The sequence below is a fragment of the Echiichthys vipera genome, assembly GCF_963691815.1.
Source record: "Echiichthys vipera genome assembly, chromosome: X".
In the NCBI taxonomy this organism is placed as follows: domain Eukaryota; kingdom Metazoa; phylum Chordata; class Actinopteri; order Perciformes; family Trachinidae; genus Echiichthys; species Echiichthys vipera.
Genome location: NC_139825.1, coordinates 25,417,097 through 25,441,421, shown reverse-complemented (window position 1 = coordinate 25,441,421; position 24,325 = coordinate 25,417,097). Strand labels below are relative to the sequence as shown.

The window sequence follows — 24,325 nt, the reverse complement described above, 5'->3', positions numbered from 1 at the left end:
AAGAGTTTATTGTTTTTTTATACTGTACTTTTTATACCTCCCTTTCTTCTACACAAGTGATGTTAAAGCTGCTGAAAATTAAATTTCCTTGCAGAAATCATCCTAAAGGGATCAATAAAGAGAAATGTCTGGTGCTGTGATTTAGCAGGTAAACCTTATTATTTTTATACTTACAATAATTAAGAATAACAACTCACATGGTGGACAGATGTATAAATTCCTCATGAGAAAGTTGAATTTATGCATTCAAATTGTAGTATCAAGTATACACATCAATTTTCCACATATTGTTGGTCTATATTATAGTATATTGTACACATTTTAATATTTTAGTAATTTTCTCCATTTATCTATATTTCTATTAAAAAATGAGAGCATCTCTATGTTTTTATACTTACAATAAATGAGAATTACAACTCATATGGTGGACAGATGTATCAATTATTTCTCTTGAACATAATATATTAATTTATGTTTGAATAAAGTAAGAATTAAAGAGGACTCATTTGGGTCATTATATCAAAATAAAGGTATTATACTTTCTCCCTGAGACGCAAAATGAGAGTGACAATGTACAAACCATGACCATCACCTGTTTTATCCATTTGGTTGTCAAACACTACTGGAAACAGGTTGTACTGCGACATGGGAGTTCTCCATCAAAAGTGAAAGCAGGAACAAAAAAAACACTGCATACTTTCTTACTAGTTGTATTAATGCCATTCCACATTTGCAGATTGGGATACTCGTGTATATTTTTCAATATTTTGAAAATGTATAATCTGACTGAATTGCCCATTCGCGTCACATTTATAATATTTAAAATCGCTGAAATCATCAAAAGTGTGGGAAGTAACTCTTCTTCAACCTGACCATCTGGAGCCAACACAGCAAAATAAAATTAAACATGGGACAAATAATCAAGATACATTCTGTCACTAAAAGTATTTTATTAAGTGCAGCTTTTGTGATTACAGTCTGTCACTGTAAATAATTATTATTTGCGTTGGGTCTATTATTTTACTCCACATTAACAAACAGGAAATAATAAAGTAGAAGACTTGTGTACAATCTCAGTAACTACAATAAGTTCTCTCTATAAATTAATTACAGTGATCAGTATACAAGCAGCTCAACGTTAACCATTATTACTGATGTGTTTTCCATTATTATCCCGTGTGTTGTCATAGATGTGTGTATGAATCCATTTGAATGTAAAATAAATGCACTCTTCATTTACAACGGGTTTCTGAAGTTTTTTCCAGCAAAAACAGCCTTGTCTCCCAGCTCCTCTTCGATTCTACAGTAAAGAAAAGTAAATCTTGTTAATTTATGCATTTATTTCAACAACAAAAGATCTTTTATTTATGGTTTAATTAATTTTTAATCAATACAGTAAAAGCAAGTACTTGTTTAGCAAAAAGAGCATTGGCGGAATTTCATTTCACAAATTAAAGAACGCCACATGCACACACATGTATACTAATAATAAATTTCTTCCTTTTGTACAAGAATGAGTCTTACCTCAGAATCTGGTTGTATTTGGCCAAACGCTCAGAGCGACAGGGTGCCCCAGTCTTGATCTGAATGTGACAAACATGTAAAATGATTTCAACCAAAGGGATTCAGAGTCTAATCTTTGTCCAAGTCTGTCTCTCAGATCAATGATGAATAATGACTAAAGCCAATCAGACAAAGCGCGTTTAAGCAGCCTTGGACGCCTTTATGTAATTGCTTTCAATGAGAGAAAAGCGTTTTATCAAATTTCCCCCCATGGGATCAACAAAGTATTTCTATTTTGCTGCTTTTGTGTTGTTGAGCACCTCACAACTTTACCTGACAGCCCATTATGCCTCGATTCAGAAACGTTAAACACAGTGGAAAAGCACACAACATAATTTAACTTCAGAGCAAAATATAGGCTGAGGACGACTGATTCTGTGGTTGCCTAGTAGCAAGAATAATAAATAGACACAACTGCCAATGCTGTGTCTGATCAGGGCCTAAGGATGTTGTTTAATGAAACTTTTTTCAAAATAGTTTATACAGTGGAAATCATTTTCATGTGAAATCGACAGAAGAGACAAATCCGTATTGTTTGTCATCAGTGTCCAATTTATAATGTACATGTTATAAATAAACATTTTGATTATGTGAATTTACCTGTCCAGTGCATAAGCCGACCACCAGATCTGCTATGAAGGTGTCCTCAGTTTCTCCAGAGCGATGGCTGACCATCACACCCCAGCCGCTCTCCTGAGCCATCTTACACCTGTGGGAAGGACGGACGGGAGAGCATCAACCAACTTCCAGACATTACATGACATTTGTATGGTACAGAGTCTAATATTCAATTGACTTTTAGCTACATCCCAGACTTATTTTAAATTTAAAGTGTTGCCTTACGCTTGCATAGACTCAGTAACTGTGCCAATCTGATTGACTTTAAGCAGAAGGCAGTTGCAGGCCTTCTCCTCCACAGCCTTGCTGATGCGAGTAGGGTTGGTCACCGTAAGATCGTCTCCAACAACCTGGAGGTCTGTGCTTCCGGTGAAGTTGGTCCAGGCCGCCCAGTCGTCCTGGTCAAAGGGATCCTCGATAGAAACCACTGTAAGTGGACATATGCAGACCTTCCTCATTGGATAGTGAAACAGATGACCAGTATGGCTTAAACTGACATATTTAGGATCATATTCCGCTGCTATTCCATCGAAACCCAAACAGACCGCTCCTAAATTAACCTATCACAGCTTATAGTTGAATATTAAATCATTTTGTAGGTCCAACAGGGCAAGAAACATGGACGATTAGACAATCAGACGATTTTACAGGGTCACAAAAGAATCTGATTATCTACAGTAAAGCATTTTATTCTGAGGTAAAACGGAAAGTCCAAGAATCAAGAAATAGATCTATAAATGGTGATGGACGTTTACAACAGACAGATTGGATAACCTAACGTCTGAATGCTTATGTTCTGCAGTTAACCTGGTTTGTACAATGTTGTCATCGCTGATAGGAATGAATAATATTAAAATGAATCCTAAATTGTGGCAAAACTGAAATATCCTTTCGTTCTGAAATATTTCGGCAATAAGCGGACTGTGTGCAGGATTTCTTCACATTTTTAATATTAAAGCTTGTAAAAACTAAACATAAATGCAAGTCTGAACTAACATTGTGACCATGCCACCTCTACTTTACTATACTACTTATTGTTTTTGTAGTACAAACAAAGAAAAGTGTTGTGACAAATAGTAATTTAAATTTAATCTCCTGTTGGAATTCCCAGTTGTTTTTGCCGGTGAGGTCAGTGTGTCTGCTTTTATTACTTTTTAATTGCTTCAAAAAAGAGATGACCTCCAACCTTGTTTTTTCTTTGGTTTCATATCTGTTTAAGACATGAGCTACAGCTGAATGCCTAGATCTTTTTATAATGTATTTGAAGATCCAGAGAATGAATTTCAGAAAAATTGAAACTATGAATATTGCTGTTCCCAAAATCTTTCTAAGTATGAAATAGGTCTTTGATGTTATAACACAGTGTTTAACGATAGCACACAAACAATTCATTTGATCCTCATAGAGGACAAGAAGATTCAAATATGAAAGGTAGCTCATAAAGTTACCGAACAGATCCCTCGCCTTGATGAGATCATAAATTAATTAATTAATTAATAAAAGTGTGTAAAAGGGAGAAATCGTCTGAAGGTTACCTGGATAATCCTTCACAAAGCTCTTGTAGAGATCAGCCAGCTCGTCGGGAGTGATGTAACGGCTCGGGTCGTCAGGAGACTTGAAGTCCAGGTCATACTTTCCCTCCCTGTAGAATTCAGACGCTGCAACATCCATGCCGATCACAACCTGGTCTGTGTATCCGGCTTTGGCAATGGCCTCCTTCACCAACTCCAGAGCTGCACAGTGAATCAATGAAAACAAAAAATCTGGGTTGCTATAAAACTTGCATTGAGCACCACAAAAGACAAAAAATGACAATTTCCACACTGAGTTACCAGAAAAACAGAGACGCCTATACACTGTAATACAAACCAATTCAACAGCCCTGTCACAAATATTACCAACAAAACATACATTATTAACTGTTCACTGTCAGAAAGACGTTGTTTAACAGTATTGTTGTATTATTTGTAAGGTCTAATATATTTGCTCCAGCACGTATATAACTGAAGTGAACCAATTATTAGAAATGTCAGTGCAAAATAGGAACGGGTAGTATCACCCATTGCGGCCCTCGTGTTGTCTTAAGGACAGCTTAACCACATATTTTGTGCCCTAACGAGTGCCTGCACAGTGCTGCTGCAGGTAGAGACAGACCTCAACGGCCATAGAGTTTGATACATAATCATTTATTTCCCATTTTCCCTGATGGTCTGAGAAGTTGCTAAATCTAGTGAGTCAACACTGCTGACCGCTGTGAGTGCTTTGGGACGGGGGAGGGCTCACGGCAGCACCTGCTGCTCAATGAGGACAGAAACTGCAGAGTGATATGTGCTTTCACGTGATAGTCTCCAAAACACCAGAAACGCTAGATTTGTATTTAGTCACTTTTGACAAAAAAAGTTGCAAGATTTAGTGAGAAAGTCTCTCTGTCTCTTCTTCTCTGTTGTTGGTGTATTTCTGTGGCAGAGTTACAGTGCCACATTTGGGCTTGGCATGTGTACTACAGCTTCTTGAGTCAGTTTCAATGTTTTTTTTGTGGATGCAGATATTTTTCGAGATAAGGCAGTGTGGACGGTAAACTGGAATTTGTGTGCGGACCAGAAAGTCTCAGGAGACAACTAGATGGACCTACAACCAATCAGAGCAACAAAAAGATGTAGCGTGAGTGACACTTGCAAGGTGTGGTGGTGCTCAGTTCGTTCTGAAGCAGGAACAAAACTGGCGGCCAGGACACAAAGGTTCTCAAATGACAGCTAAACAGTACAAATATGTTTCTGAAAACATTTTATACCCAACCCACGAGATAAGTAAGAAGTGATAATCTTGCAGTTGTAATAATTTAATTTTTCAGTAGTTCAAACAAAATCATTCCTTTCATACCTTCCTTGTTCTCCAGGATGTTTGGGGCAAATCCTCCTTCATCACCCACATTGGTGGCATCCTGGCCATATTTCTTCTTGATGACATTTTTGAGATTGTGGTAGACCTCGGCTCCAATGCGCATGGCTTCCTTGAAGGTACTCGCGCCAATAGGCAGGATCATGAACTCCTGCATCGCAAGCTTGTTGCCTGCATGAGAGCCACCGTTGATTACATTGAAGGCCTGGTGGTGGGGAGAGGAAATAGAGCAGTGAACAGTTCACACTGTCATAATGTTTAAGACTTAAACATGACGTCAAAATGAAGTTGACATTTTGGATACAAAATGTTATCACTTCATTATTTTATCATATTATCATTTGCGTGAAATGTTTTCAGAATTAGCGTTGAAATTCTTGAGTTATGCGTACAAAATGCGTTTTGTGAGGTCAGAGTGACTTTGACCTTTCATCTCCAAAATCTAAGTTCATCCTTGAGTCCAAGTGAACATTTGTGTCACATTTAAAGAAAACCCCTCGAAGCAAGAAGCACTGACCATTCTCTTAGTTGTTAGTTAATATGTGATATCATGTATATTCCTTTGGTTTGTGATGTATATATGTTTTCATGCTAATGATAATTATATTATTAATTCGGATTGTGTGCTATGATTAAGCATATTGTGAGCTCTTTTATTGGTGGCTATTATTGTTTTTGGTTTATTCCAGAACCACACAAACTCACCACCACTGTGTACTCTGCTTGCATTGGAATAAAGCACCATAAAGGGATTGACTGTCTCCTCACTTCCTCATTCACTTAAATCTTTGGGGAACTTTATAGAGTGCGTTCTAACAGATTCACACTTCGCGATTACAAATCAGAGAAGCCCTTCTGCATTCTTTAAGACTTCATGACAGACAGACAGACAACTTCAAAAAACATGATGTCTCGGGCCATGGCTGATGCAAATATCAAACTTGTCACACAGATACTCACTGGCACAGGCAAGATGACCTCTGGGTTTCCTGCAAGGTCAGCAATATGGCGATACAGGGGGACATCTTTCTCTGCTGCACCAGCTTTGCAGACAGCCAGGGAAACACCCAGGATGGCATTTGCTCCAAATTTGGCTATTTGGAGTAAAGAAAATAATCTACATTATTCATAAAAGACATGCCATTCTGTGGTGTAATTTTGTAAATGTACAATTATTTAGGCTATAAATTATTTATTGTGCCACAGATTGTTATGGTGGAATATGAAAAATTAATATCTAAGGAAAATTTAAACCAGTATAATGTTTTATCTGGTATACTGATGCTACTACTACTGGAGAGATGCTGCATAAATGCTAAATGATCTTAAACGTAGAGCCAAACAGTAAAAAATTCTTTACTGGTCAAGTCGATCATCTGACCTCAATTCAACTGAGGTCGCACTCACACTGTCCATCCGTATCGTGCCCCAGGACGTTTCACGGCTAAAGTCTAGTTCGTTTGACCAGTGTGAGTGCAACCGTGCCACACCTAGGAGCGGTACGCTTGCCGTCCACGGGAGAGGTGGGCTTTTGTAAAGCACGTTTGCACATGTACGAGCAGGAGCGTGCGCACGTGTACGAGCACGAGCACAAGGCCTACGGCGGTTCTGACGTCATTTTATGTGCGCCTGTTCGGACATAGAAAAAAAGAAGGACGGACCATGTGCGGATATTTAAAACAGTGCCGGCGAAAGGTTCACGTTGGTGTGATGCGGAGGTGGAGTGTTTACTGCAGATTTGGTCAGATGAAAATATTCAAAAACAGTCGGACAAGGCACACAAAACCTCAGAGGTCTATGGAAAGATTCGTAAACATAGCGACGCTCGCGATGACGTCAATCAATGCGTGTGACGTGTTACAACGTGATTACGTATAGGCAGCAAGAAGCATTCCGCCGAGGCCCAGGCAGTGTGAGTACAAACGGGCCTGGCCCGCGGAGGGAGAGGGAGGGGGGGGGGACAAGTACCCTAAAGCACGGGGCACGGTACGGACGTACAGTGTGAGTGCGCCCCGAGAAGGTGTTTCACTTGGCAGAAAAACGAGCAAGAAGGAAAAATGACTTCTTCAACAGAAATCTGCTGTACTCCACATAGAATACTGTACTGCAGTGCATATGTATAATATATGGTTGTTTTAGATTAGTTGGACTAACAGAATGACTATTGTCACTTACATTTGTTCTCTGTGCCATCCAACTGAATCATAAGTTGGTCAATTTTCTCTTGCTCAACCACTGATACATCCTGATGAGAAGGAAAGAATGAGTTGGGAATGATTCACATTAGCACTACAACAATGCAAAGCCCAAAACTTAGTTTGTACAAAAAAGATGTGGGGAAAAAAACACTTACCTGACCAACAAGGGCAGGTGCGATAGTTGAATTTATGTGTTCTACCGCCTGTGAGACTCCTGTGACAGAAACATGAAGTGTGATCATCGTTCACAACATTAAGGGTACAGCCAATGATAAAGATATAGATTTAGAGACACATGCCACTTTTTATTTCCCAAATACATAAACAGAGACACATGCAACAGTAATTATTTTTATAATTTGTTTATATGAACATACAATAACTTTCGTTCAACATGTCAACACAGTCTTATTCCGCAGTCCATCAATCCACAGGCTAAACATTGTGAGTGAGACCATGCTTTACTGACCATTCACCATGCACATCATATCTGGTTGATTGTCAAAAGCATTCAATTATGAGTTGGTATGTTGCAAAATTAAATTACTGTCTAATTAATTGTTTTACTGACAAATTTTTGTTTTTAATTGAGAGAGACAGGCAATGGATACCCACTAACCCTTTCACATATGGCAAAGAAGAAGAGAGAATGGAGAGTAAAGACAACACAGAAAGATAGAGGGATAGAGATAGAGTGGAGGCAATCAAGGTTGTTTACTTTTGATGGTAAATATCAAAACCACATCTGACATTTAACTATTTTTATCCCATTAAAAAGGTGTACAGACCTTTTCCAAGGTAGCGAGACTTGTCATTGTCCCTGAGCTCCAAGGCTTCATAGATTCCAGTAGACGCCCCACTAGGTACAGCTGCCCTAAACAAGCCTGTGAAATGTACGTGAGAGTAGAGATATAAGACAGGTGACATGACAATCAATAAAGAATGCATGGCAAGGCAAGTGTATTTGTACAGCACAATTCAACAAAAAGGCAATTCAAAGTGCTTCACATAAAACATTATGTAGAAGATTACATTTGTTTTGTTGATGAGGAACATGGGCAATATGGTTATACATTTTTTTAACAAGTCATATTGTTGCCTACCTTTGTCAGTGTAAAGGTCAACCTCTACGGTGGGGTTTCCACGGGAATCAAAGATCTCTCTGGCGTGGATCTTGAGAATGGACATGATGGTGTAAAGCCTTGAGATGAGACAGAAGTTGAACTTATTACTATCTGATGGTCCTCTGGACAAACTTGGGCTTCGGCCTGTAACAGCTCTCGTTTGAGACAGAAGAATAATGCAAATAAAAACTCAACTCTCCGTTACTATTCGCGCAGCTCTTACTCTCTACCTCCTTGGGGCTTACTCACAAAAATATCCTGACCTGGCTGCAAGCTTAGGAGTGCTAACAGGCATGCTACCATCCTAATTGGATTAGACCTTCTCATCTGATTAATCACATGGCGGTAAGAATGTAGAAATTGCTGCATCTGTCAAAGAAGGGTTAGGCTTGCAGCTACAAATAACCTGTGTTGTTTCAGTAAAATGTATGAATTTTAGTTTTAGAACGGCACCATGATGCTACCTTGATTACAACATTATTTAAGACATAGCAAAGACTGTCTGCCATTAACCACAGGACACGATATGCACGATAATCCCCAACCTTTGCATGCCAGATAAACAAGCAGGCTAACAGACACAGTGACTTCCTGCAGACTGGGCTGCACGCCAGAGACAAGGACATAAAAGAAATGACTGTTCCTGTTGTTCAACATCCAAAACGAGTAAACACCAGATTAAAGGTGAGGATGAAGCAGACACATCTAAACAAAGTCAGTGGCAAAGCAGATTCGTTCCAACAGGTCAAGACAAATTGATCCAACTCATAACTGTTCAGATGTTTGGTGGCAAATATGAATTTTGATCTGAACACACTCCACTTTCCCACTTTTAAACAACAGACTTATGCTCTTCATCTGCTCTAATAAAAATGGAAATAAAAGCCCCCAAATATTTTGAGCCAGAGGTCATCAAGTCTCAAGCAAGTTACAAAGCAACGCAGGTTTTTGCAGCCGCTTGAACTAAAGCCACTGGACCACATGGGGTTCAGGTAGGCCTGGGTGTGGTTAGAATTAGATGTAATCCAAATTGAACAAACAAAAACTAAATGCATATGTGCTTGGGAATCATCTTATTAGCACTAGACTTATAAGAGTTAACACAGGAGCAGAAACAAGTAGGCTAACAACTGCACATATTAAATAATCAAATGCATTAGGAAATAGTGTTATTTCTTTTCCTAAGTATTTTATCTGCACATTGCTACACATGTATTATTAATTCACTTTACAAAGCAACTAACTGTCGATATGAATCCCTGTCATTATGGAAACTATCCCTTTATCCTGCTGAGTACCTCAAAGATTAAATTAACTCAAAATTAATTAAATTAAATTTACAATTTACATCGTCAATTTACTAGTGGAGACGAAAATCTCCCACGAAGACATGGAGTGAAGATTGTTTTGTTGTTATCACTGCATCTCTCATTAAGAATGTGACAATCTTATCTACATTTGTTGATTTATTTAAGTTTTATTTCAAAAAAAGAAAACGGAAAAGGTCATACAGACAATAATAACATTACACAACTGAAAAGCATAGAGATTCATGAAAAACAAATACTTTATTTTTTTATTTTTTGACATGTCAGAAAAAGGAGTAGGCTTACAGTGTTTAACCCCTTCTCCATAATTCGTTGATACTTAGTTAACAGTTTTTCTGTCATACATTATTTTATTTTTTTCAAACTCAACCAAATTCTTATAACTTTACTTAACAAGTATTTTACGCAATGATATTTAATTTTCATATATTAATATCAAAATAAGTTTTAATTTCTTCTCAAATATGATAAACTTATTGATATATTTTTGTGTTCAACATATAAATTCATCATCATCACTCATCTTCAACCGCTTATCCAGGGTCGGGTCGCAGGGGCAGCAGCTCTAGCAGGGGACCCCAAACTTCCCTTTCCCGAGCCACATTAACCAGCTCTAACTGGGGGATCCCGAGGCGTTTCCAGGCCAGTGTGGAGATATAATCTCTCCACCTGGTCACCTGGTTTCAAACTCGGCTGCGAACCGATCCAGTGAGTGCTGAAGGTCACTGACCGACGATGCCGTCAAGACCACGTCATCTGCAAAAAGCAGAGACGAGATCCTCAGACCACCGACCTGCAACCCCTCCCCACCACGACTACGCCTCGATATCATGTTCATGAAAATCACGAACAGGATTGGTGACAAAGCGCACCCCTGGCGGAGGCCAACCCCCACTGGGAACAAATCTGACTAACTGCCGAGGATCCGGACACAGCTCTTGCTTTGGGTGTAGAGAGATTGGATGGCCCACAGAAGTGACCCCCTCACCCCATACTCCCGCAGCACCTCCCACAGTATCTCGCGGGGGACCCGGTCATATGCCTTCACAAAGAACATGTAGACTGGATGAGCATACTCCCAGGCCCCCTCCAGGATCCTTGCGAGAATAAAGAGCTAGTCAGTTATTCCACGTCCAGAACAGAATCTGCATAGTTCCTCTTCAATCTGAGGATCGACTATAGGACGAACCCTCTTTTCCAGCACCTTGGAGTAGACTTTACCAGGGAGGCTGAGTAGTATGATACCCCTGTTATTGGCACACACTCTCTGGTCCCCCTTTTTGAACAGGGGAACCACCACCCCGGTCTGCCACTCCCTTGGCACTGTCCCAGACTTCCATGCAATGTTGAAGATACGTGTCAACCAAGACAGCCCCTCCAAACCCAAAGCTTTCAGCATTTCTGGACGAATCTCATAAATCCCTGGGGCTTTGCCACTGTGGAGTTGTTTGACTACAGTGACCGGCAGAGATATTGACAATGATTCCCCATCAGCATCCAGCTCTGCCTCTGCAGAAGAGGGCGTATTAGTCGGATTAAGGAGTTCCTCGAAGAGCTCCTTCCACCGCCCGATTACCTCATTGGCTGAGGTCACCAGCGTTCTGTCCTTACTGTAAACAGCTTGGACGGTTCCCCGTTTCCTTCTCCTGAGGTGCCGAATGGTTTTCTAGAAGCACCTTGGTGCCACCCAAAAGCCCTTCTCCATTTCTTCTCCAAACCCCTCCCACACCCACTGCTTTGCCTCTGACACAGCAGAGGCTGCAGCCCTTCTGACCTGTCGGTACCTTGCAACTGCCTCCGGAGTCTTCTGGGATAACATATCCCGGAAGGAGTCCTTCTTCAGTCGGACAGCTTCCCTGACCACTGGTGTCCACCACGGTGTTCGAGGGTTACTGCCCCCCCGAGGCAACTAAGACTTTGAGACCACAGCTCACCGCTGCAGCTTCAGTAATGGAAGCTTTGAACATTGCCCACTCCGGTTCAATGCCCCCAACCTCCACAGGGATGCCAGAAAAGCTCCACCGGAGGTGTGAATTGAAGATCTCTCGGACAGGGGCCTCCTCCAGACATTCCCAGTTCACCAGCACTACCTGTTTGGGCTTACCCGGTCTGTCAGAATCTTCCCCCATCCCCTGAACCAACTCATTACCAGATGGTGATCAGCTGACAGCTCTGCCCCTCTCTTCACTCGAGTGTCCAAAACATACGGCCTCAGATCAGATGATATGATCACAAAATCGATCATCAACCTTTGGCCTAGGGTGATTTGGTACCACGTACACTTATGAGCATCCTTATGTTCGAACATGGTGTTAGTTATAGACAATCCATGACTAGCACAGAAGTCGAATAACCGACAACCACTCGGATTTAAATCACTGACGCCGTTCCTCCCAACTACACTACACTTTGGGTGTCTCCATCGTTGCCCATGTGGGCGTTGAAGTCTCCCACCAGAACTATTGAGTTCCCTACTGGAGCCACATGCAGGACTCCATTCAGGGTCTCCAAGAAGACCGAATACGCTGAACTGCTGTTCGGTGCATATTAGGGATGGGCATGATTACTCAACGATTGATTAATTGATTATTAAGGATTTCGTTGATGAAATTAATTTTTCATAGATAGAACTAATGCAGGCTCTGTTACATAGTATGGGTCATGAGGAATTAAATTAATTTCACAATGTGGAAGCAGTTACACATTTTACTACACAGGGGCAATGTTTGAAAAAAAAAGCCACTGGGTGGATCTCGGCCCTCCTGAGTTTCTGTGTATTTCAAAAGTAATCATGAAGAGGACGAGGTCACAGCGAAGTGTGGGATCATTTTGATTCAAACAATGACTTAGTTCACTGCAAACATTGCGAAGCCTTGTACAAGTACAACACGGTCACAACTCAAATGATGTACCACTAGAACAACACGCATCCGACCCTGGTTAGTGGCGGTGGATCCCACTCTCAAGTCTCAACCTAGCATCGACTCAATGTTAGCACGGACACGGAGGAGCTGCGATGCACAACGAGCAGAGAAAATTACCCAAGGGATCTGCAAGTTCGTTGAGATGGATATGCTGCCCTTAAGTATTGTCGAGGGCGAAGGTTTTAGAAAACTGATCACATTCCGCCTCGGCATGTCATCACCGTCTGATAGAGACTCAATACGAAGAACGGAAGCAAGAGCTGTTAAAAGAATTGAGCACAACTGAAAAAGTCGCTCTAACAACAGACTGTTGGACCGCATTAAAAGCGGAGAGCTACATCACCATCACCATCACCTGCCACTTCATCAGTAGTACTGGCACATGAACTCAGCGGACCTGCTCACTGACAGCCTGCCAGTACGGCATAGAGCTGACAACCTCGCCGAGAAAATGAATGAAGCTGTAGAGCAATGGGGACTTGAAGACCGAGCTATTCCATGTGTTCATGACAACGTGGCCAATATTGTTGCACAGTCCCACCAGAGTGAACTGGATTTCCGTTGCCTGCTTTGCACACACAATCCAGTTAGCCATTAACGACGGATTTGCACTGTATCTACATCGGGTAATATCAGCGGCTAGTAAACTTGTTAGCCACTTCAATCACAGCACCGCAGCAACCAATGCATTGCAAAAGAAACAGGAGCAAATGGGCCTCGCAACCCAGCGGCTTATCCAGTCATGTAAAACACAGAAGAAACTCAATTCTTTTTTTTAAATCTTAGTTTAAACTATTTTCATAATAAATAGCCAATTGGGTTAGGCCTAATTACATGCATACTTGCCTCCCGCCTGCTTTGTGTTGCCTTTTTAGGTATAGCTTTCTTTTTGATTGATTCCCTCGTTATATATTTGCAGGTTCAGTCTGATGAGTTTGTGTCATCCGCCCCCATGATCTTGTCAATGCTGGACCCTCGTCACAAGCACCTGAGCTTTCTTACCTCAACACAGAAAATGGCTGCTAATGTAAAACTGATTGAGCTGGTAAAAGCAGTGGAGATCGGTAGGGTGGCTATGCCAGAGGCTGGGGGAGACAGGGGAGGCTGGGGGAGACAGGGAAGCCTGCGTTGTACGGCACGGACAAGGGGGACACAAACACTGGAGTCGCGGCATCTCAGTCCCAGGTCTCTGCTATGACACAACTCCTCGGGGAGCACTATACCACTCAATGTGAGTCTGGCATCGAAGCAGAACATCAGAACTTCTGAGGGAGCCCCCTCCTCCCGCATTCCACGTACCCAGAGCCAGCTTCTGCTGCCCGGGTCTGGTCCGTAGAGGCCCCTCACCTCCACTGCCACCCGTGCAGCAGTGCACCCGACCCAAGTGGTTCCTCCTGTGAGTGGTGCATCCGCAGGACCCAATATCAATTAATTTAGAATTTTAAATAAATAAGAACAAATAATAAGTAAATGAAATAGAGTGGAAAAAGGGGAAATTAATAAATAATAAATAACAGTCTTAGCTGCTTAGATGAACTATTCCGTTACATTAACACATCGCAAACTGTCAGACCGCAGGGACTGTCTCACCAAATAAAGTCGTGAATCAATAAAACTTCCAATTTTGTATCCAGACTATAAACGCAACGTTTCCTTGGCTACGGTCGACATTAGCTAACGGAACTGTGTCACATTTCGGACAGTTTTTGGCTAAATTATCTCAAACACTCTGTTTAACCTACAAATATAAATGTTGGTGAAATATTTAGAGTTAATTTAATGCTGTACAACTAAAGTCTAACTTCTTATCTTTGTAACCATATATCGTTTTAATGGCCTAATTTATCTTTGTGTTTCCAAGAGTGGCCAAAAGGATGCTAACACCGGTGAATTAGCCGTGTGCTACTCTCGGCCCTAGTCGGACACTCGTATCTCTTCACCGTAAACACTGGGAGCTGCTGGTCCTCCATATTAACATTAGTGTTGTCAAAACACCCAGGACCATACTTTACAACAAAATGACATGCTTTAACAGCTCCAAATTAAACCTTAAAATTAATTTACATCTTTAATGTAAACCACTCTCATCAAGGTCACAATATTTTACTAATTTGACACGTAAATGCTCATGTACAAATATGAAACTTCACTTGTAGATTCTTATTTGTGTGTAAATTAATTCTACTTGCACTTCGGTGGCGATCACCCGGTAAAAGCAACACGAAAAGACCGGAAACTGCGACAAACCGGATCCGTCCGGATAGGGATAATACCAGCGAACGGCGTCCGACTGGTGATTCATTTCCTATAACGTTGACTTACTGAACTAACGCTTCAAACAAGTATAAGAAGCCTGTTGACAAACTGCGCCCAAAATAGAAAAAACATAAATGAAATACCCCCGATAACAAAGGCGGAACAACGCAAATAATCAGACCTACCTTGCTGTCAACCGGAGACGAGTTTAGACCATTGACTGTTGGGAAGTCTTCTTCTTCTCTCGTGCTTTTCCGCCACGCGTGTCGCCTTGTTTTCGTGGTGCGCCCCCATAGTTTTCACTGTGAACTACACCACCTGAACAACAGGTTTAAAAAGTACGGTAACAGAGAAATGCTACCCATCAGCAATTAGTTAAAATAGAACAAACGGTGGTGAGATCAGAAAATAACAATAAAGTGTCAGCAGTTATGTAAATAGAAGCAGTATTCTGTTAGAATAGTACAAAGTAAAGAGGAACAAAGGACGATGGCGCCATGAGAAAATCAAAGTGGCCGTGAAAAATAGAAATAAAACTCAAGCCCTAAAAGGTCATACATTACATATATTTTATTTCCTCTGTTTTCCCGAGATAACAAGATGATTTATTTGAGAAAATGAATGAAACGCCTGATGTTTCCATCACAGTGACAGGCCATGCCTGTAAAGACTTCTCATATCTCAAAGAACACTTTGGACAACACTGACAGATGATTTCAGTTGGTTATTTACTGTTATAAAATATTAATTTATAACAGTAATAAGTAATCTGTATATTTATGTGCACATTGTAAAACTCCTCCCTGTACTGTTATTTATGTTGTGATATAATATTGTTGACAGTAAAGTTTGTTAAAAACAACATATATAGTTAACGAGGACATCAGGCTCAGTCCAATAGTAATAATAAGAGCTTTATTTAAGTTTATTAAGCTGAAGCCTTGCTATTAGTCTTCTTAGAGGATGCACACTAACACTATCTGTAATAATAAGGCATAAAGCTGTTTCAGCCTGTGTCAGGCCTCGATTGAAGAGATCTGTGATGGTGATCGATATTCTCCTGCTCCTCTGACATTGATACACTGAGTTATGTTTCCTGCAATTATTTAATAGACAGTGGTTCTCAAACTCTGTACATGACTACCACCTAAATATCAGGCTCTCTCAAGTCCCACCACTAAGACCAATGTTGACAAACAGCAGTTTAGGCTGACACTATTCAGAACCAGAAGATTATTTATTGTCTTCAGCCATGGCCTTCAGTTTCGGAAGGACTGCTCTAAATATTCTCCTCCTGATCCACACTTCTCTGCCTAATAGTTCCCATTTAGAGCCACGATTACAGAGTTTTCAACTAATCATTTTACCTCTGCTTACTCTCTTCCATCACAGTTTAGCTTGTAACTCATGAACTATGGACTCATGACTACGGAGCAAGCTGTTATTGAAACAAAAATATTAAAGGGAATGCTAAACTAATTTTGAATTACATTTCATGGATCTTAAAAGTTTTTAATAGTATTACATTTATTTAATAATTAATGTTTCCCTTTTTATATTTTGGAGATTTCCTCATGTACCATCAGAGAGAGCTTGAGTACCACCAGTGGTGCAAGTGCCACAGTTTGAGAACCAGTGTGATATTGACCATCGTTTTCTTTTCTCCAGATCTCAAATTGATTATCTCATTATCACAGTAAAAGAGAGGAAATAAAATGTATGTAATCCATGACCCTTTAGGACTTCCGTATAAAACTACATGACATTAGTACAATAAATTTAAAAAATCATAAAATATGATAAAGTATACACACATCTGAACACAATCATGAACGCACACAAAGATTTACCTAATTTGTTATAAAATTATAAGATCTGCATATAGTGGTCAATCTTCAACTAGTGAAAATAACACAGTGTTTCCAGTGTTTTGTCAAGTGGTTTTTAAACTTTGTACATGATGTACCACCTCAGAAAATATCAGGCTCTGTCAAGTCCCACCACTAAGACCAATGTTACGGTACTTTGCACATTATTACAGTACTTTTGATCAGTATATATTACTATTGTAAATTTGATTTATTTATTTTATATATACATATATATACTGTTTTATATTTCTGTTTTTACTAATATACCTTATCTGTATAATATTGTTGTTGTTCAATATGTTGTTTGTATAGCTGGAGTTTGCAACAAAAACAATTTGGGATCATTAAAGTATTTCTGATTCTGATTCTGCCTCTGAAAATAGAGTAGAGTAAGACGACACTATTCAGCTACAGACAGGAAGGTTTTTTTCTAATCAGAAGATTATTATTTGACTGTCTTCAGCCACAGAGCTGACATGTCAGTGTTTTCAAACCAATTATTTCACCTGTAATTACTATCTTGCCATCACAGTTTAGCTTGTAACTCATGAGCATGATAACAAAAATATGACAGGAAATGCTAAACTTGTTTTAAATCGCATTTCAAGGATCTTAAAAGTAAAAGTATTTTCTTAGTATTGTATTAATTCAGTAATAAATGTTTCCTTTTTTATATTTTGGAGATTTCTTCAAGTACCACCAGAGAGAGCCTGAGTACCACAGTTTGAGAACCAGTGGGCTGAATACACATTAAATATACAGTCTTCGGTTTTGTCCTGTAGAGGGCGGTCCACTGTTGGTGCCTCCTGCCACAGGCGGAAAGAAACGAGCGGTAACCATAGAAGAAGAAACTCCCCCACTGAATGAAGGGAGCGAGCATGCTCTGCTGATAGCTCGGCTCACATTTAATTCAAACACATTTGTTTAAAGCCTAAAGGCTACAGTTCGGAGCGATAATGTCAGGTATACCTCCAGACACATGGCAGCCGCCAGCAGTGGCTCTGGACACCACGTGAGTGTTTATTAAAAGCGCTGAATGCTAACACGGCTAAGCTAGCTCTCAGTACAGTTAGCTCAGGTTTGCTAAGCTAATTTCTTTTAGCGCCTTTAGATGATCTTTTACACACCGCCAGGCAGTAAAATGAATGAGCACAGGTTACTAATATTGAGCATGCATTACAGGATGGGGACAGTTGTGGTGGAGCTGTACTGGAGACATGCCCCGAAGACGTGCAAGAACTTCGCAGAGCTGGCCAGAAGAGGCTACTACACCAACACCAAGTTTCACCGGATAATCAAAGACTTCATGGTGCAGGGAGGAGACCCCACAGGGACAGGTGGGATCTGCACACCATGCACACATAGCTGTTATTCATGGTTTGGGCTAGTGAAAGATACCTGGATAGGTCAAAGTGTTCACTTTAGTTTGGTGACATTTGTCTACAGGCAAAGCATTCAATTCCACATGTATGGAGAATTTGTATTTGTGTCTCTATTCCTCTTATGACATAATGAAGAAAATATTCCGAAATAACTGGGCCACTAATAATAATCAGACTTGTATAACGCTTTTCAAAGTCCTTCAAAGACAAAATATTATAAATAAGCAGTAAACTCTTTCAAAAGACAAAATGAAGAAAATAAATTTAGTGAACTAGGGAGAAAAAAAGGTTTTACACAAAGTAAAGCGCTGCTGTGTAATCATGTAGTACAGCATAAAAATATAATATAGTTCAATACTTTTCAATACCACGTTTCAAAATTATACAATGTATAGATTTGATAGTATTGAAACCACAAAAGCTGATCTACAGGAAACTGTATGCCAGGCTTTCTTGCTGAACATCGGGAGCAAATGTCCACAGCCAGGTTTCAGATCCGTGTGTGTGATATTCAAGTGTCCGTATATTTTTGAGATGTAGTGTATCTAGTGGCTTGCATGTGTCTCGATCAATACTCTGTCCATTTTGCGGGCCTTGTGTTTTTAATGTAAGCTTTAATCAGGACTGAGGGGAATGATGCTTTATTTTCTGCATTCTTTAATTAATCAGTACTTTCACCCAAACAAACTGTGTAGTGAGGATACACAGCCATACATAATATATGTATATATATATATATATATTTATTTTTAATTTGGTGCCCTTCACCATTTTTGTTCTTCCAGCTAAAATATATTTAATAGCCATGTAGTCGCTCATACATTTGTTTAACTTGTTGACTTTGTCACCATAAACACATGATTAATATTAACTTTACCTCATTGGAAACCACAAGTGTGAAATATAAAGGGATCACAGTTAAATGTTCATAATTGTATATACTCTGCAGTTAACTCACTTGAGAGTAAATGTGTAGTTTTGTCCTCAGAATCCAAGTCATTTTAGGATGTAATTGAACAGTTATGGTTGTCTTGGTGATATATTTTGGAAAACATCGTTAGATATCTCGGCTTTTCCCATAGCAATCACCGACTCTCCTGCTGACTCCGCAACACTCTGTTCTCACAGGGAAACAAAAAACAATTAATACAGCTAGAGTTCTCACAAATGATTAACTATAACGTATGTGTCAACATATGTTGACCTTTTCTTCTATCAAGTTTACTGATCTTTGCTCTTCTAACAGGCCGCGGCGGTGCCTCCATATATGGTAAACAGTTTGAAGATGAGCTGAATCCAGAACTGAAATTCACAGGTAATCACAGTGGAAAAAATACAATTGATTTCAAGCTGGTAGTTGTGGAGGAGACAAACGTAGATGGGTAAATAAAGAAAAGGCTCCTGCACCATTTACAATTAATTTATTAGTATCTTTCTAAGTACTGAGTCATAAATGTTGTTATTATTATTTCTATTAAATTAAGGTAGGATTCATTGCAGGGCTGTTTAATTTTAGCAATGTGCAACTCAGTGGATATTCAGATAAATGTATTAATGTCAATGTTTACCAAATGTTGTGCAAAAGTTGTTGTTTTCCCTCAATAATTTCTGGATTTGAAATCTCATTAAAAAATACTTTAGGGACTTTTAACAGTGAGAAGTCACAAAATTGTAATTCTCTCATTTCATCTGTGTGTCTACGAGGTGCCGGTATTGTGGCAATGGCAAACGCAGGACCGGACACAAACGGAAGCCAGTTCTTCTTCACTCTTGGCCCCACCCAGTGGTTAGATGGGAAGCACAGTATTTTTGGAAGAGTATACCAGGGGATGGGAGTGCTGAACCGGATTGGGATGGTGGAGACAAGCGGTCAAGATCGGCCAGTTGACGATATCAAAATCCTCAGAACTAATGTACGAAATTAAACGAATACTGATTTTATTTTTTACACTGATTTTTTTTCTAACTAAATAAATGTTTGTGAAATGATTAAATGTCATGTTTCTTAATTGTATACAACTAGTCTATGACTTATCAATCCAAGACTTTAATGCACTAGTTCCAAATAATGGGTAGAGTAAAGGAACAGAAAATCTCAAACCCATCTACAGTGCCTTGGAAAAGTATTCACACCCCTTGAACTTTTTAACATTTTGTCACTCTACAACCACAAACTTGGATGAATTTTATGTGAGTGACCAACACAAAGTAACATATAGTTGTGAAGTGGAACGAAAATGACATAACATGGTTTACAATTATTTAAGCAAATAAAAATCTGTCCCCTCTACTCTGATACCCCTAAATAAAAAGTGCAATCAGCTGCCTTCAGAAGTCACCTAATTAGTTAATAGAGTCTGCCTGTGTGTAATTTTAGTATCAGTATAAGTAACTGTTCTGTGAAGGCCTCAGTGCTTTGTTTAGAGAACACTAGTCAACAAAGAGCATCATGAAGACCAAGGAACTCACCAGACAGGTCAGGGAAAAAGTTGTGGAGAAGTTTAAAGCAGGGTAAGGTTATAAAGAAAATATCCAAAGCTTTGAACATCTCAAGGAGCACTGTTCAATCCATCCTCCACAAATGGAAGAAGTATGCCAACAACTGCTAACCTACCAAGACATGGCCGTCCACCTAAACTGACAGACCGAGCGAGGAGAGAAGTGGTGAGAGAAGCTGCCAACAGGCCCATGGTCACTCTATTATTGCAGAAATCCACAGCTCAGGTGGGAGAATCTGTCCACAGGACATCTAAAGGTTGTGTACTCCACAAATCTGGCCTTTATGGAAGAGTAGCAGACATAAGAAGTCCTGTTTGCAATTTGCCACAAGCCATGTTGGGGACACAGCAGCCATGTGGAAGAAGGTACTCTGGTCTGATGAAACCAAAGTAGAACTTTTTGGCCTGTATGCAAAGCGCTATGTGTGGCGGAAAAGTAACACTGCTCATCACCCTGAACACCATCCCCACTGTGAAAAATGGTGGCAGCCTCATGCTGTGGGGATGCTTTTCTTCAGCAGGGACAGGGAAGCTGGTCAGAGTTGATGGGAGGATGGATGGAGCTAAATACAGGGCTATCCTGGAAGAAAACCTGTTGGATGCTGCAAAAGACTTGAGACTGGGAAGGAGATTCACCTTCCAGCAAGACAATGACCCTAAACATACAGCCAGAGCTACAGTGTGATGGTTTAGATCAAAGCATATTTATGTGTTAGAACGGCCCAGTCAAAGTCCAGACCTAAATCCCATTGAGCATCTGTGGCAAGACTTGAAAGTTTCTGTTCACAGATGCTCTCCATCCAATCTGGCTGAGCTTGAGCTATTTTGCAAAGAAGAATGGGCAAAAGTTTCAGTCTCTGGATGTGCAAAGCTGGTAAAGACATACCCCAAAGACTTGCAGCTGTAATTTCAGCAGAGGGGGCTCTACAAAGTATTGACACAGGGGAGCCGAATACAAATGCAAAAAACAAAATTTTTTGTAAACCATGTATCATTTTCGTTCCACTTCACAATTATGTGTTACTTTGTGTTAGTTATCACATAATATCTCAATAAAATACATTTAAGTTTGTGGTTGTAAAGTGACAAAATGTGAAAAAGTTCAAGGGGCATGAATACTTTTTCAAGGCACTGTACATTTCACAATAAAGTAGAGCTGCAATGATTACTTAATTGACAGAAAATGAATAGGTACCTATTATCGACCAATCATTTGTCATTTTAAAGCAAAAACATCCCCCAAATAGATTGTTTGTTCGGGATCATTAATAGAGAATTTGCTGCTTTTCTCAGTCTTACAGTAAACTGAATATCTTTGGGTTTTGTTTGTTGGATAAAAAAATTAATTTGAAGATGTTACATTGAATCCTCGGAAGTTTCAAATGTTTTATTGACCAAACAATTATCAAAAGAATCAGCACATTAATCGATTAAGAAAATAGTTATGAAAGGAGGTGAAATGAAGAGATTTAAATGATTTGTTTTTTAATAAAACAATGTTAAAACATATTTCAAAATGTTTTTGACATATGTTTTGACGTTTTGAGTAGTTTTGACGTTTTGAATAGTTTGTATTGACGAGTAATCTATGGAAGAAAAAGTAAATGGCAAGCAAGCTCAGTCAAATATTTATCACTCTGTAGTTAAAGAAGAACAGTCCACTCATCTCACTCACATGCATACATGATGTAAATGAACAAGCCATATTGCCCCAAAAAGTATTTTATTATATAAATTTAAAGTCATGTATAAAGACAATATATGTATATATGAATATATACATATATAAATATATATTGAAGATGTTTATATATATATATATATATATATATATATATATATATATATATATATATATATATATATATATATATATATATAAACCTCATCAATATGGTAATCCAAGGAACACTACACCTTAATTAGTAGAAGTGGTGTTTAAGGCACTAAAGGTTTTGCATTATAAATTCAAGCAGCAAGTAGTTGAATACTTGTTTTGAAATTTTGAAGAGGTACATTTGTTTGGCTATATAAATTTTGCAAAATAAACACAATATATGAAGTATTAGACAAGTAAAAGTACACATTTCTCAGTATCAGTCACAAAGAAAACAGGTAATCAAATGAGTTTGAGTACGCTATTTCACAGAACTGTGTTTTTGATTGTTATTGTTCATTTTAGTTTGAGGTCACATAAGAACAATAAGAAAATCAACTTTGAGAGAAATTGATGTCAACACATTGATGATGTGACGCCATGGTGTCAGGGCCACAGATGGATTCACATGAATAACTCGGTCTGGTATAATAAATGAATCCCTGTGGTTCAGGCCTGTTCAGTTAGAAAACAGAGAGACTGAGGAGTAACAAAGGGGAGAGGTGCTCTAGAGGTCACGGAGCACAGTTATGTGTCTGACCTGAACAAAGCATATAAAACATGTACGCAAGCGGTGTTCGTATAAGGAAAAACCAACAGAGCTGTGTAACTAAGCCAAGTCCCTTGTTTTAGCTTGAAAAAGAAAGCAGGTGCACACTTGAGACTGAGATTATTTTGCCACACATACACATCCCAAAATCAAGCATTCACTTTCATGTTCAACTCTTATAAACTGTCTCAAAACTAAAAAAACATCATAACCAGGCAAGCATACTTTTATGATTGAGGTAAAATGGTTTAACTTGGCTTTGTTGCTGAAAATGGGATGAGAAGATTGATACCACTCCCATGTCTTTTCAGCTAGGAGATGGTTAGCTTAGCTTAGCATTGAGGATAGAAGTAATAGTCAGGTTCACTGTGTACAAAAAAGTACTTTTGTGGGAATTTTGGGGGTATTTGTTGACCTGTACATTTTTGGAATCTGCAGTCCTTGGGGAATCCAAAAACCAATGTTGCCACTTGCACAGGCACTTTTATGACGGCCATTTTGGAATTCCAAAATGGCCCTAAATAAAGAATGTCAGCTAACTTGGTCTCTAGACAACCAAAAATCATGCCAATCCTGTGTTTTCTTGGTCAAGGAATCAAATGGTGATCTCAGAATTGCGCTCAAAATAGTGCTGTGGCGCCCCCAGGAAGTGGAAATTTAAATTGTTACTCTAATAACCCTTACTGATCTTCTCTGCCCTGGTGAAACTATCTGATGAAGGCGAGGTGCAACAGGAAGTAAAAGATGTGGTAGAAAAATTTGTGTGCTCAGTGTACTGCCCGAAAGGCATCATTATAAAAAGTATTACTGACCTCAGGTGGCAAGTGTTCTGCAAGCAGCTGGCTGAGAGCAGCAACAACACGTTGAACATGTCCGGGTCCAAAGTAGGGTGTGGTGCCATGCGATGATGTGGCAGAAACCTGGTTTTCTAGTGAAATTGAACATTCTCTGTCTTATTTACCAGCCATTCATTTATCCAAGACCATTGCCAGCATTTGTCTCCACACTCAATCCCATATGATTGGACCGATCGCTGAGAGACAACAAACCCATTCTAGTCCTCACTCTCCAGATCTGGACTTAGTTTCATATTGTTTTATACAGTTTGATACATTTTATACTGTCTGATAAATCTGTTAGTTTGTAAAGATTGCTGCAGTTAGTTTTTGAGTTTTGGGGCCGGAGTCCCGACTGTTACTAGCCTATGGTGTAAAAATAAAATAAATCACTTTTATGTAC

At 39.4% G+C, this 24,325-nt stretch overlaps 2 protein-coding genes across 5 annotated transcripts; one reads left to right on the top strand and one right to left on the bottom strand.

The window, feature by feature from the left end:
* Nucleotides 1–946: 946 nt before the first annotated feature.
* eno1b (enolase 1b, (alpha)) lies at nt 947–15,151 on the bottom strand. 4 transcript variants are annotated; one of them, XM_083939361.1, is made up of 13 exons: nt 15,095–15,133; nt 14,001–14,047; nt 8,381–8,478; nt 8,066–8,161; nt 7,433–7,491; nt 7,255–7,324; nt 6,040–6,173; nt 5,062–5,284; nt 3,717–3,914; nt 2,407–2,608; nt 2,164–2,272; nt 1,525–1,583; nt 947–1,300 (listed from the first exon to the last, which is right to left on the bottom strand). In XM_083939361.1, the coding sequence occupies exons 3-13, from the start codon at nt 8,463–8,465 to the stop codon at nt 1,237–1,239; spliced, it is 1,299 nt and encodes a 432-aa protein (XP_083795487.1). In that variant the 5' UTR covers nt 8,466–8,478; nt 14,001–14,047; nt 15,095–15,133; the 3' UTR covers nt 947–1,236. The 4 variants fall into 4 exon arrangements, with proteins under 4 accessions (XP_083795487.1, XP_083795485.1, XP_083795486.1 ...); XM_083939359.1 differs by lacking the exon at nt 14,001–14,047 and having other exon boundaries at nt 15,095–15,151; XM_083939360.1 differs by lacking the exon at nt 15,095–15,133 and having other exon boundaries at nt 13,953–14,035.
* Nucleotides 15,152–17,682: 2,531 nt separating this feature from the next.
* ppil1 (peptidylprolyl isomerase (cyclophilin)-like 1) lies at nt 17,683–20,143 on the top strand. The gene is made up of 4 exons (XM_083939859.1): nt 17,683–17,792; nt 17,963–18,117; nt 19,409–19,477; nt 19,867–20,143. Exons 1-4 carry the CDS (start codon nt 17,737–17,739, stop codon nt 20,085–20,087), a joined length of 501 nt encoding a protein of 166 aa, XP_083795985.1. The 5' UTR covers nt 17,683–17,736; the 3' UTR covers nt 20,088–20,143.
* The last annotated feature ends 4,182 nt before the right edge of the window (nt 20,144–24,325 follow it).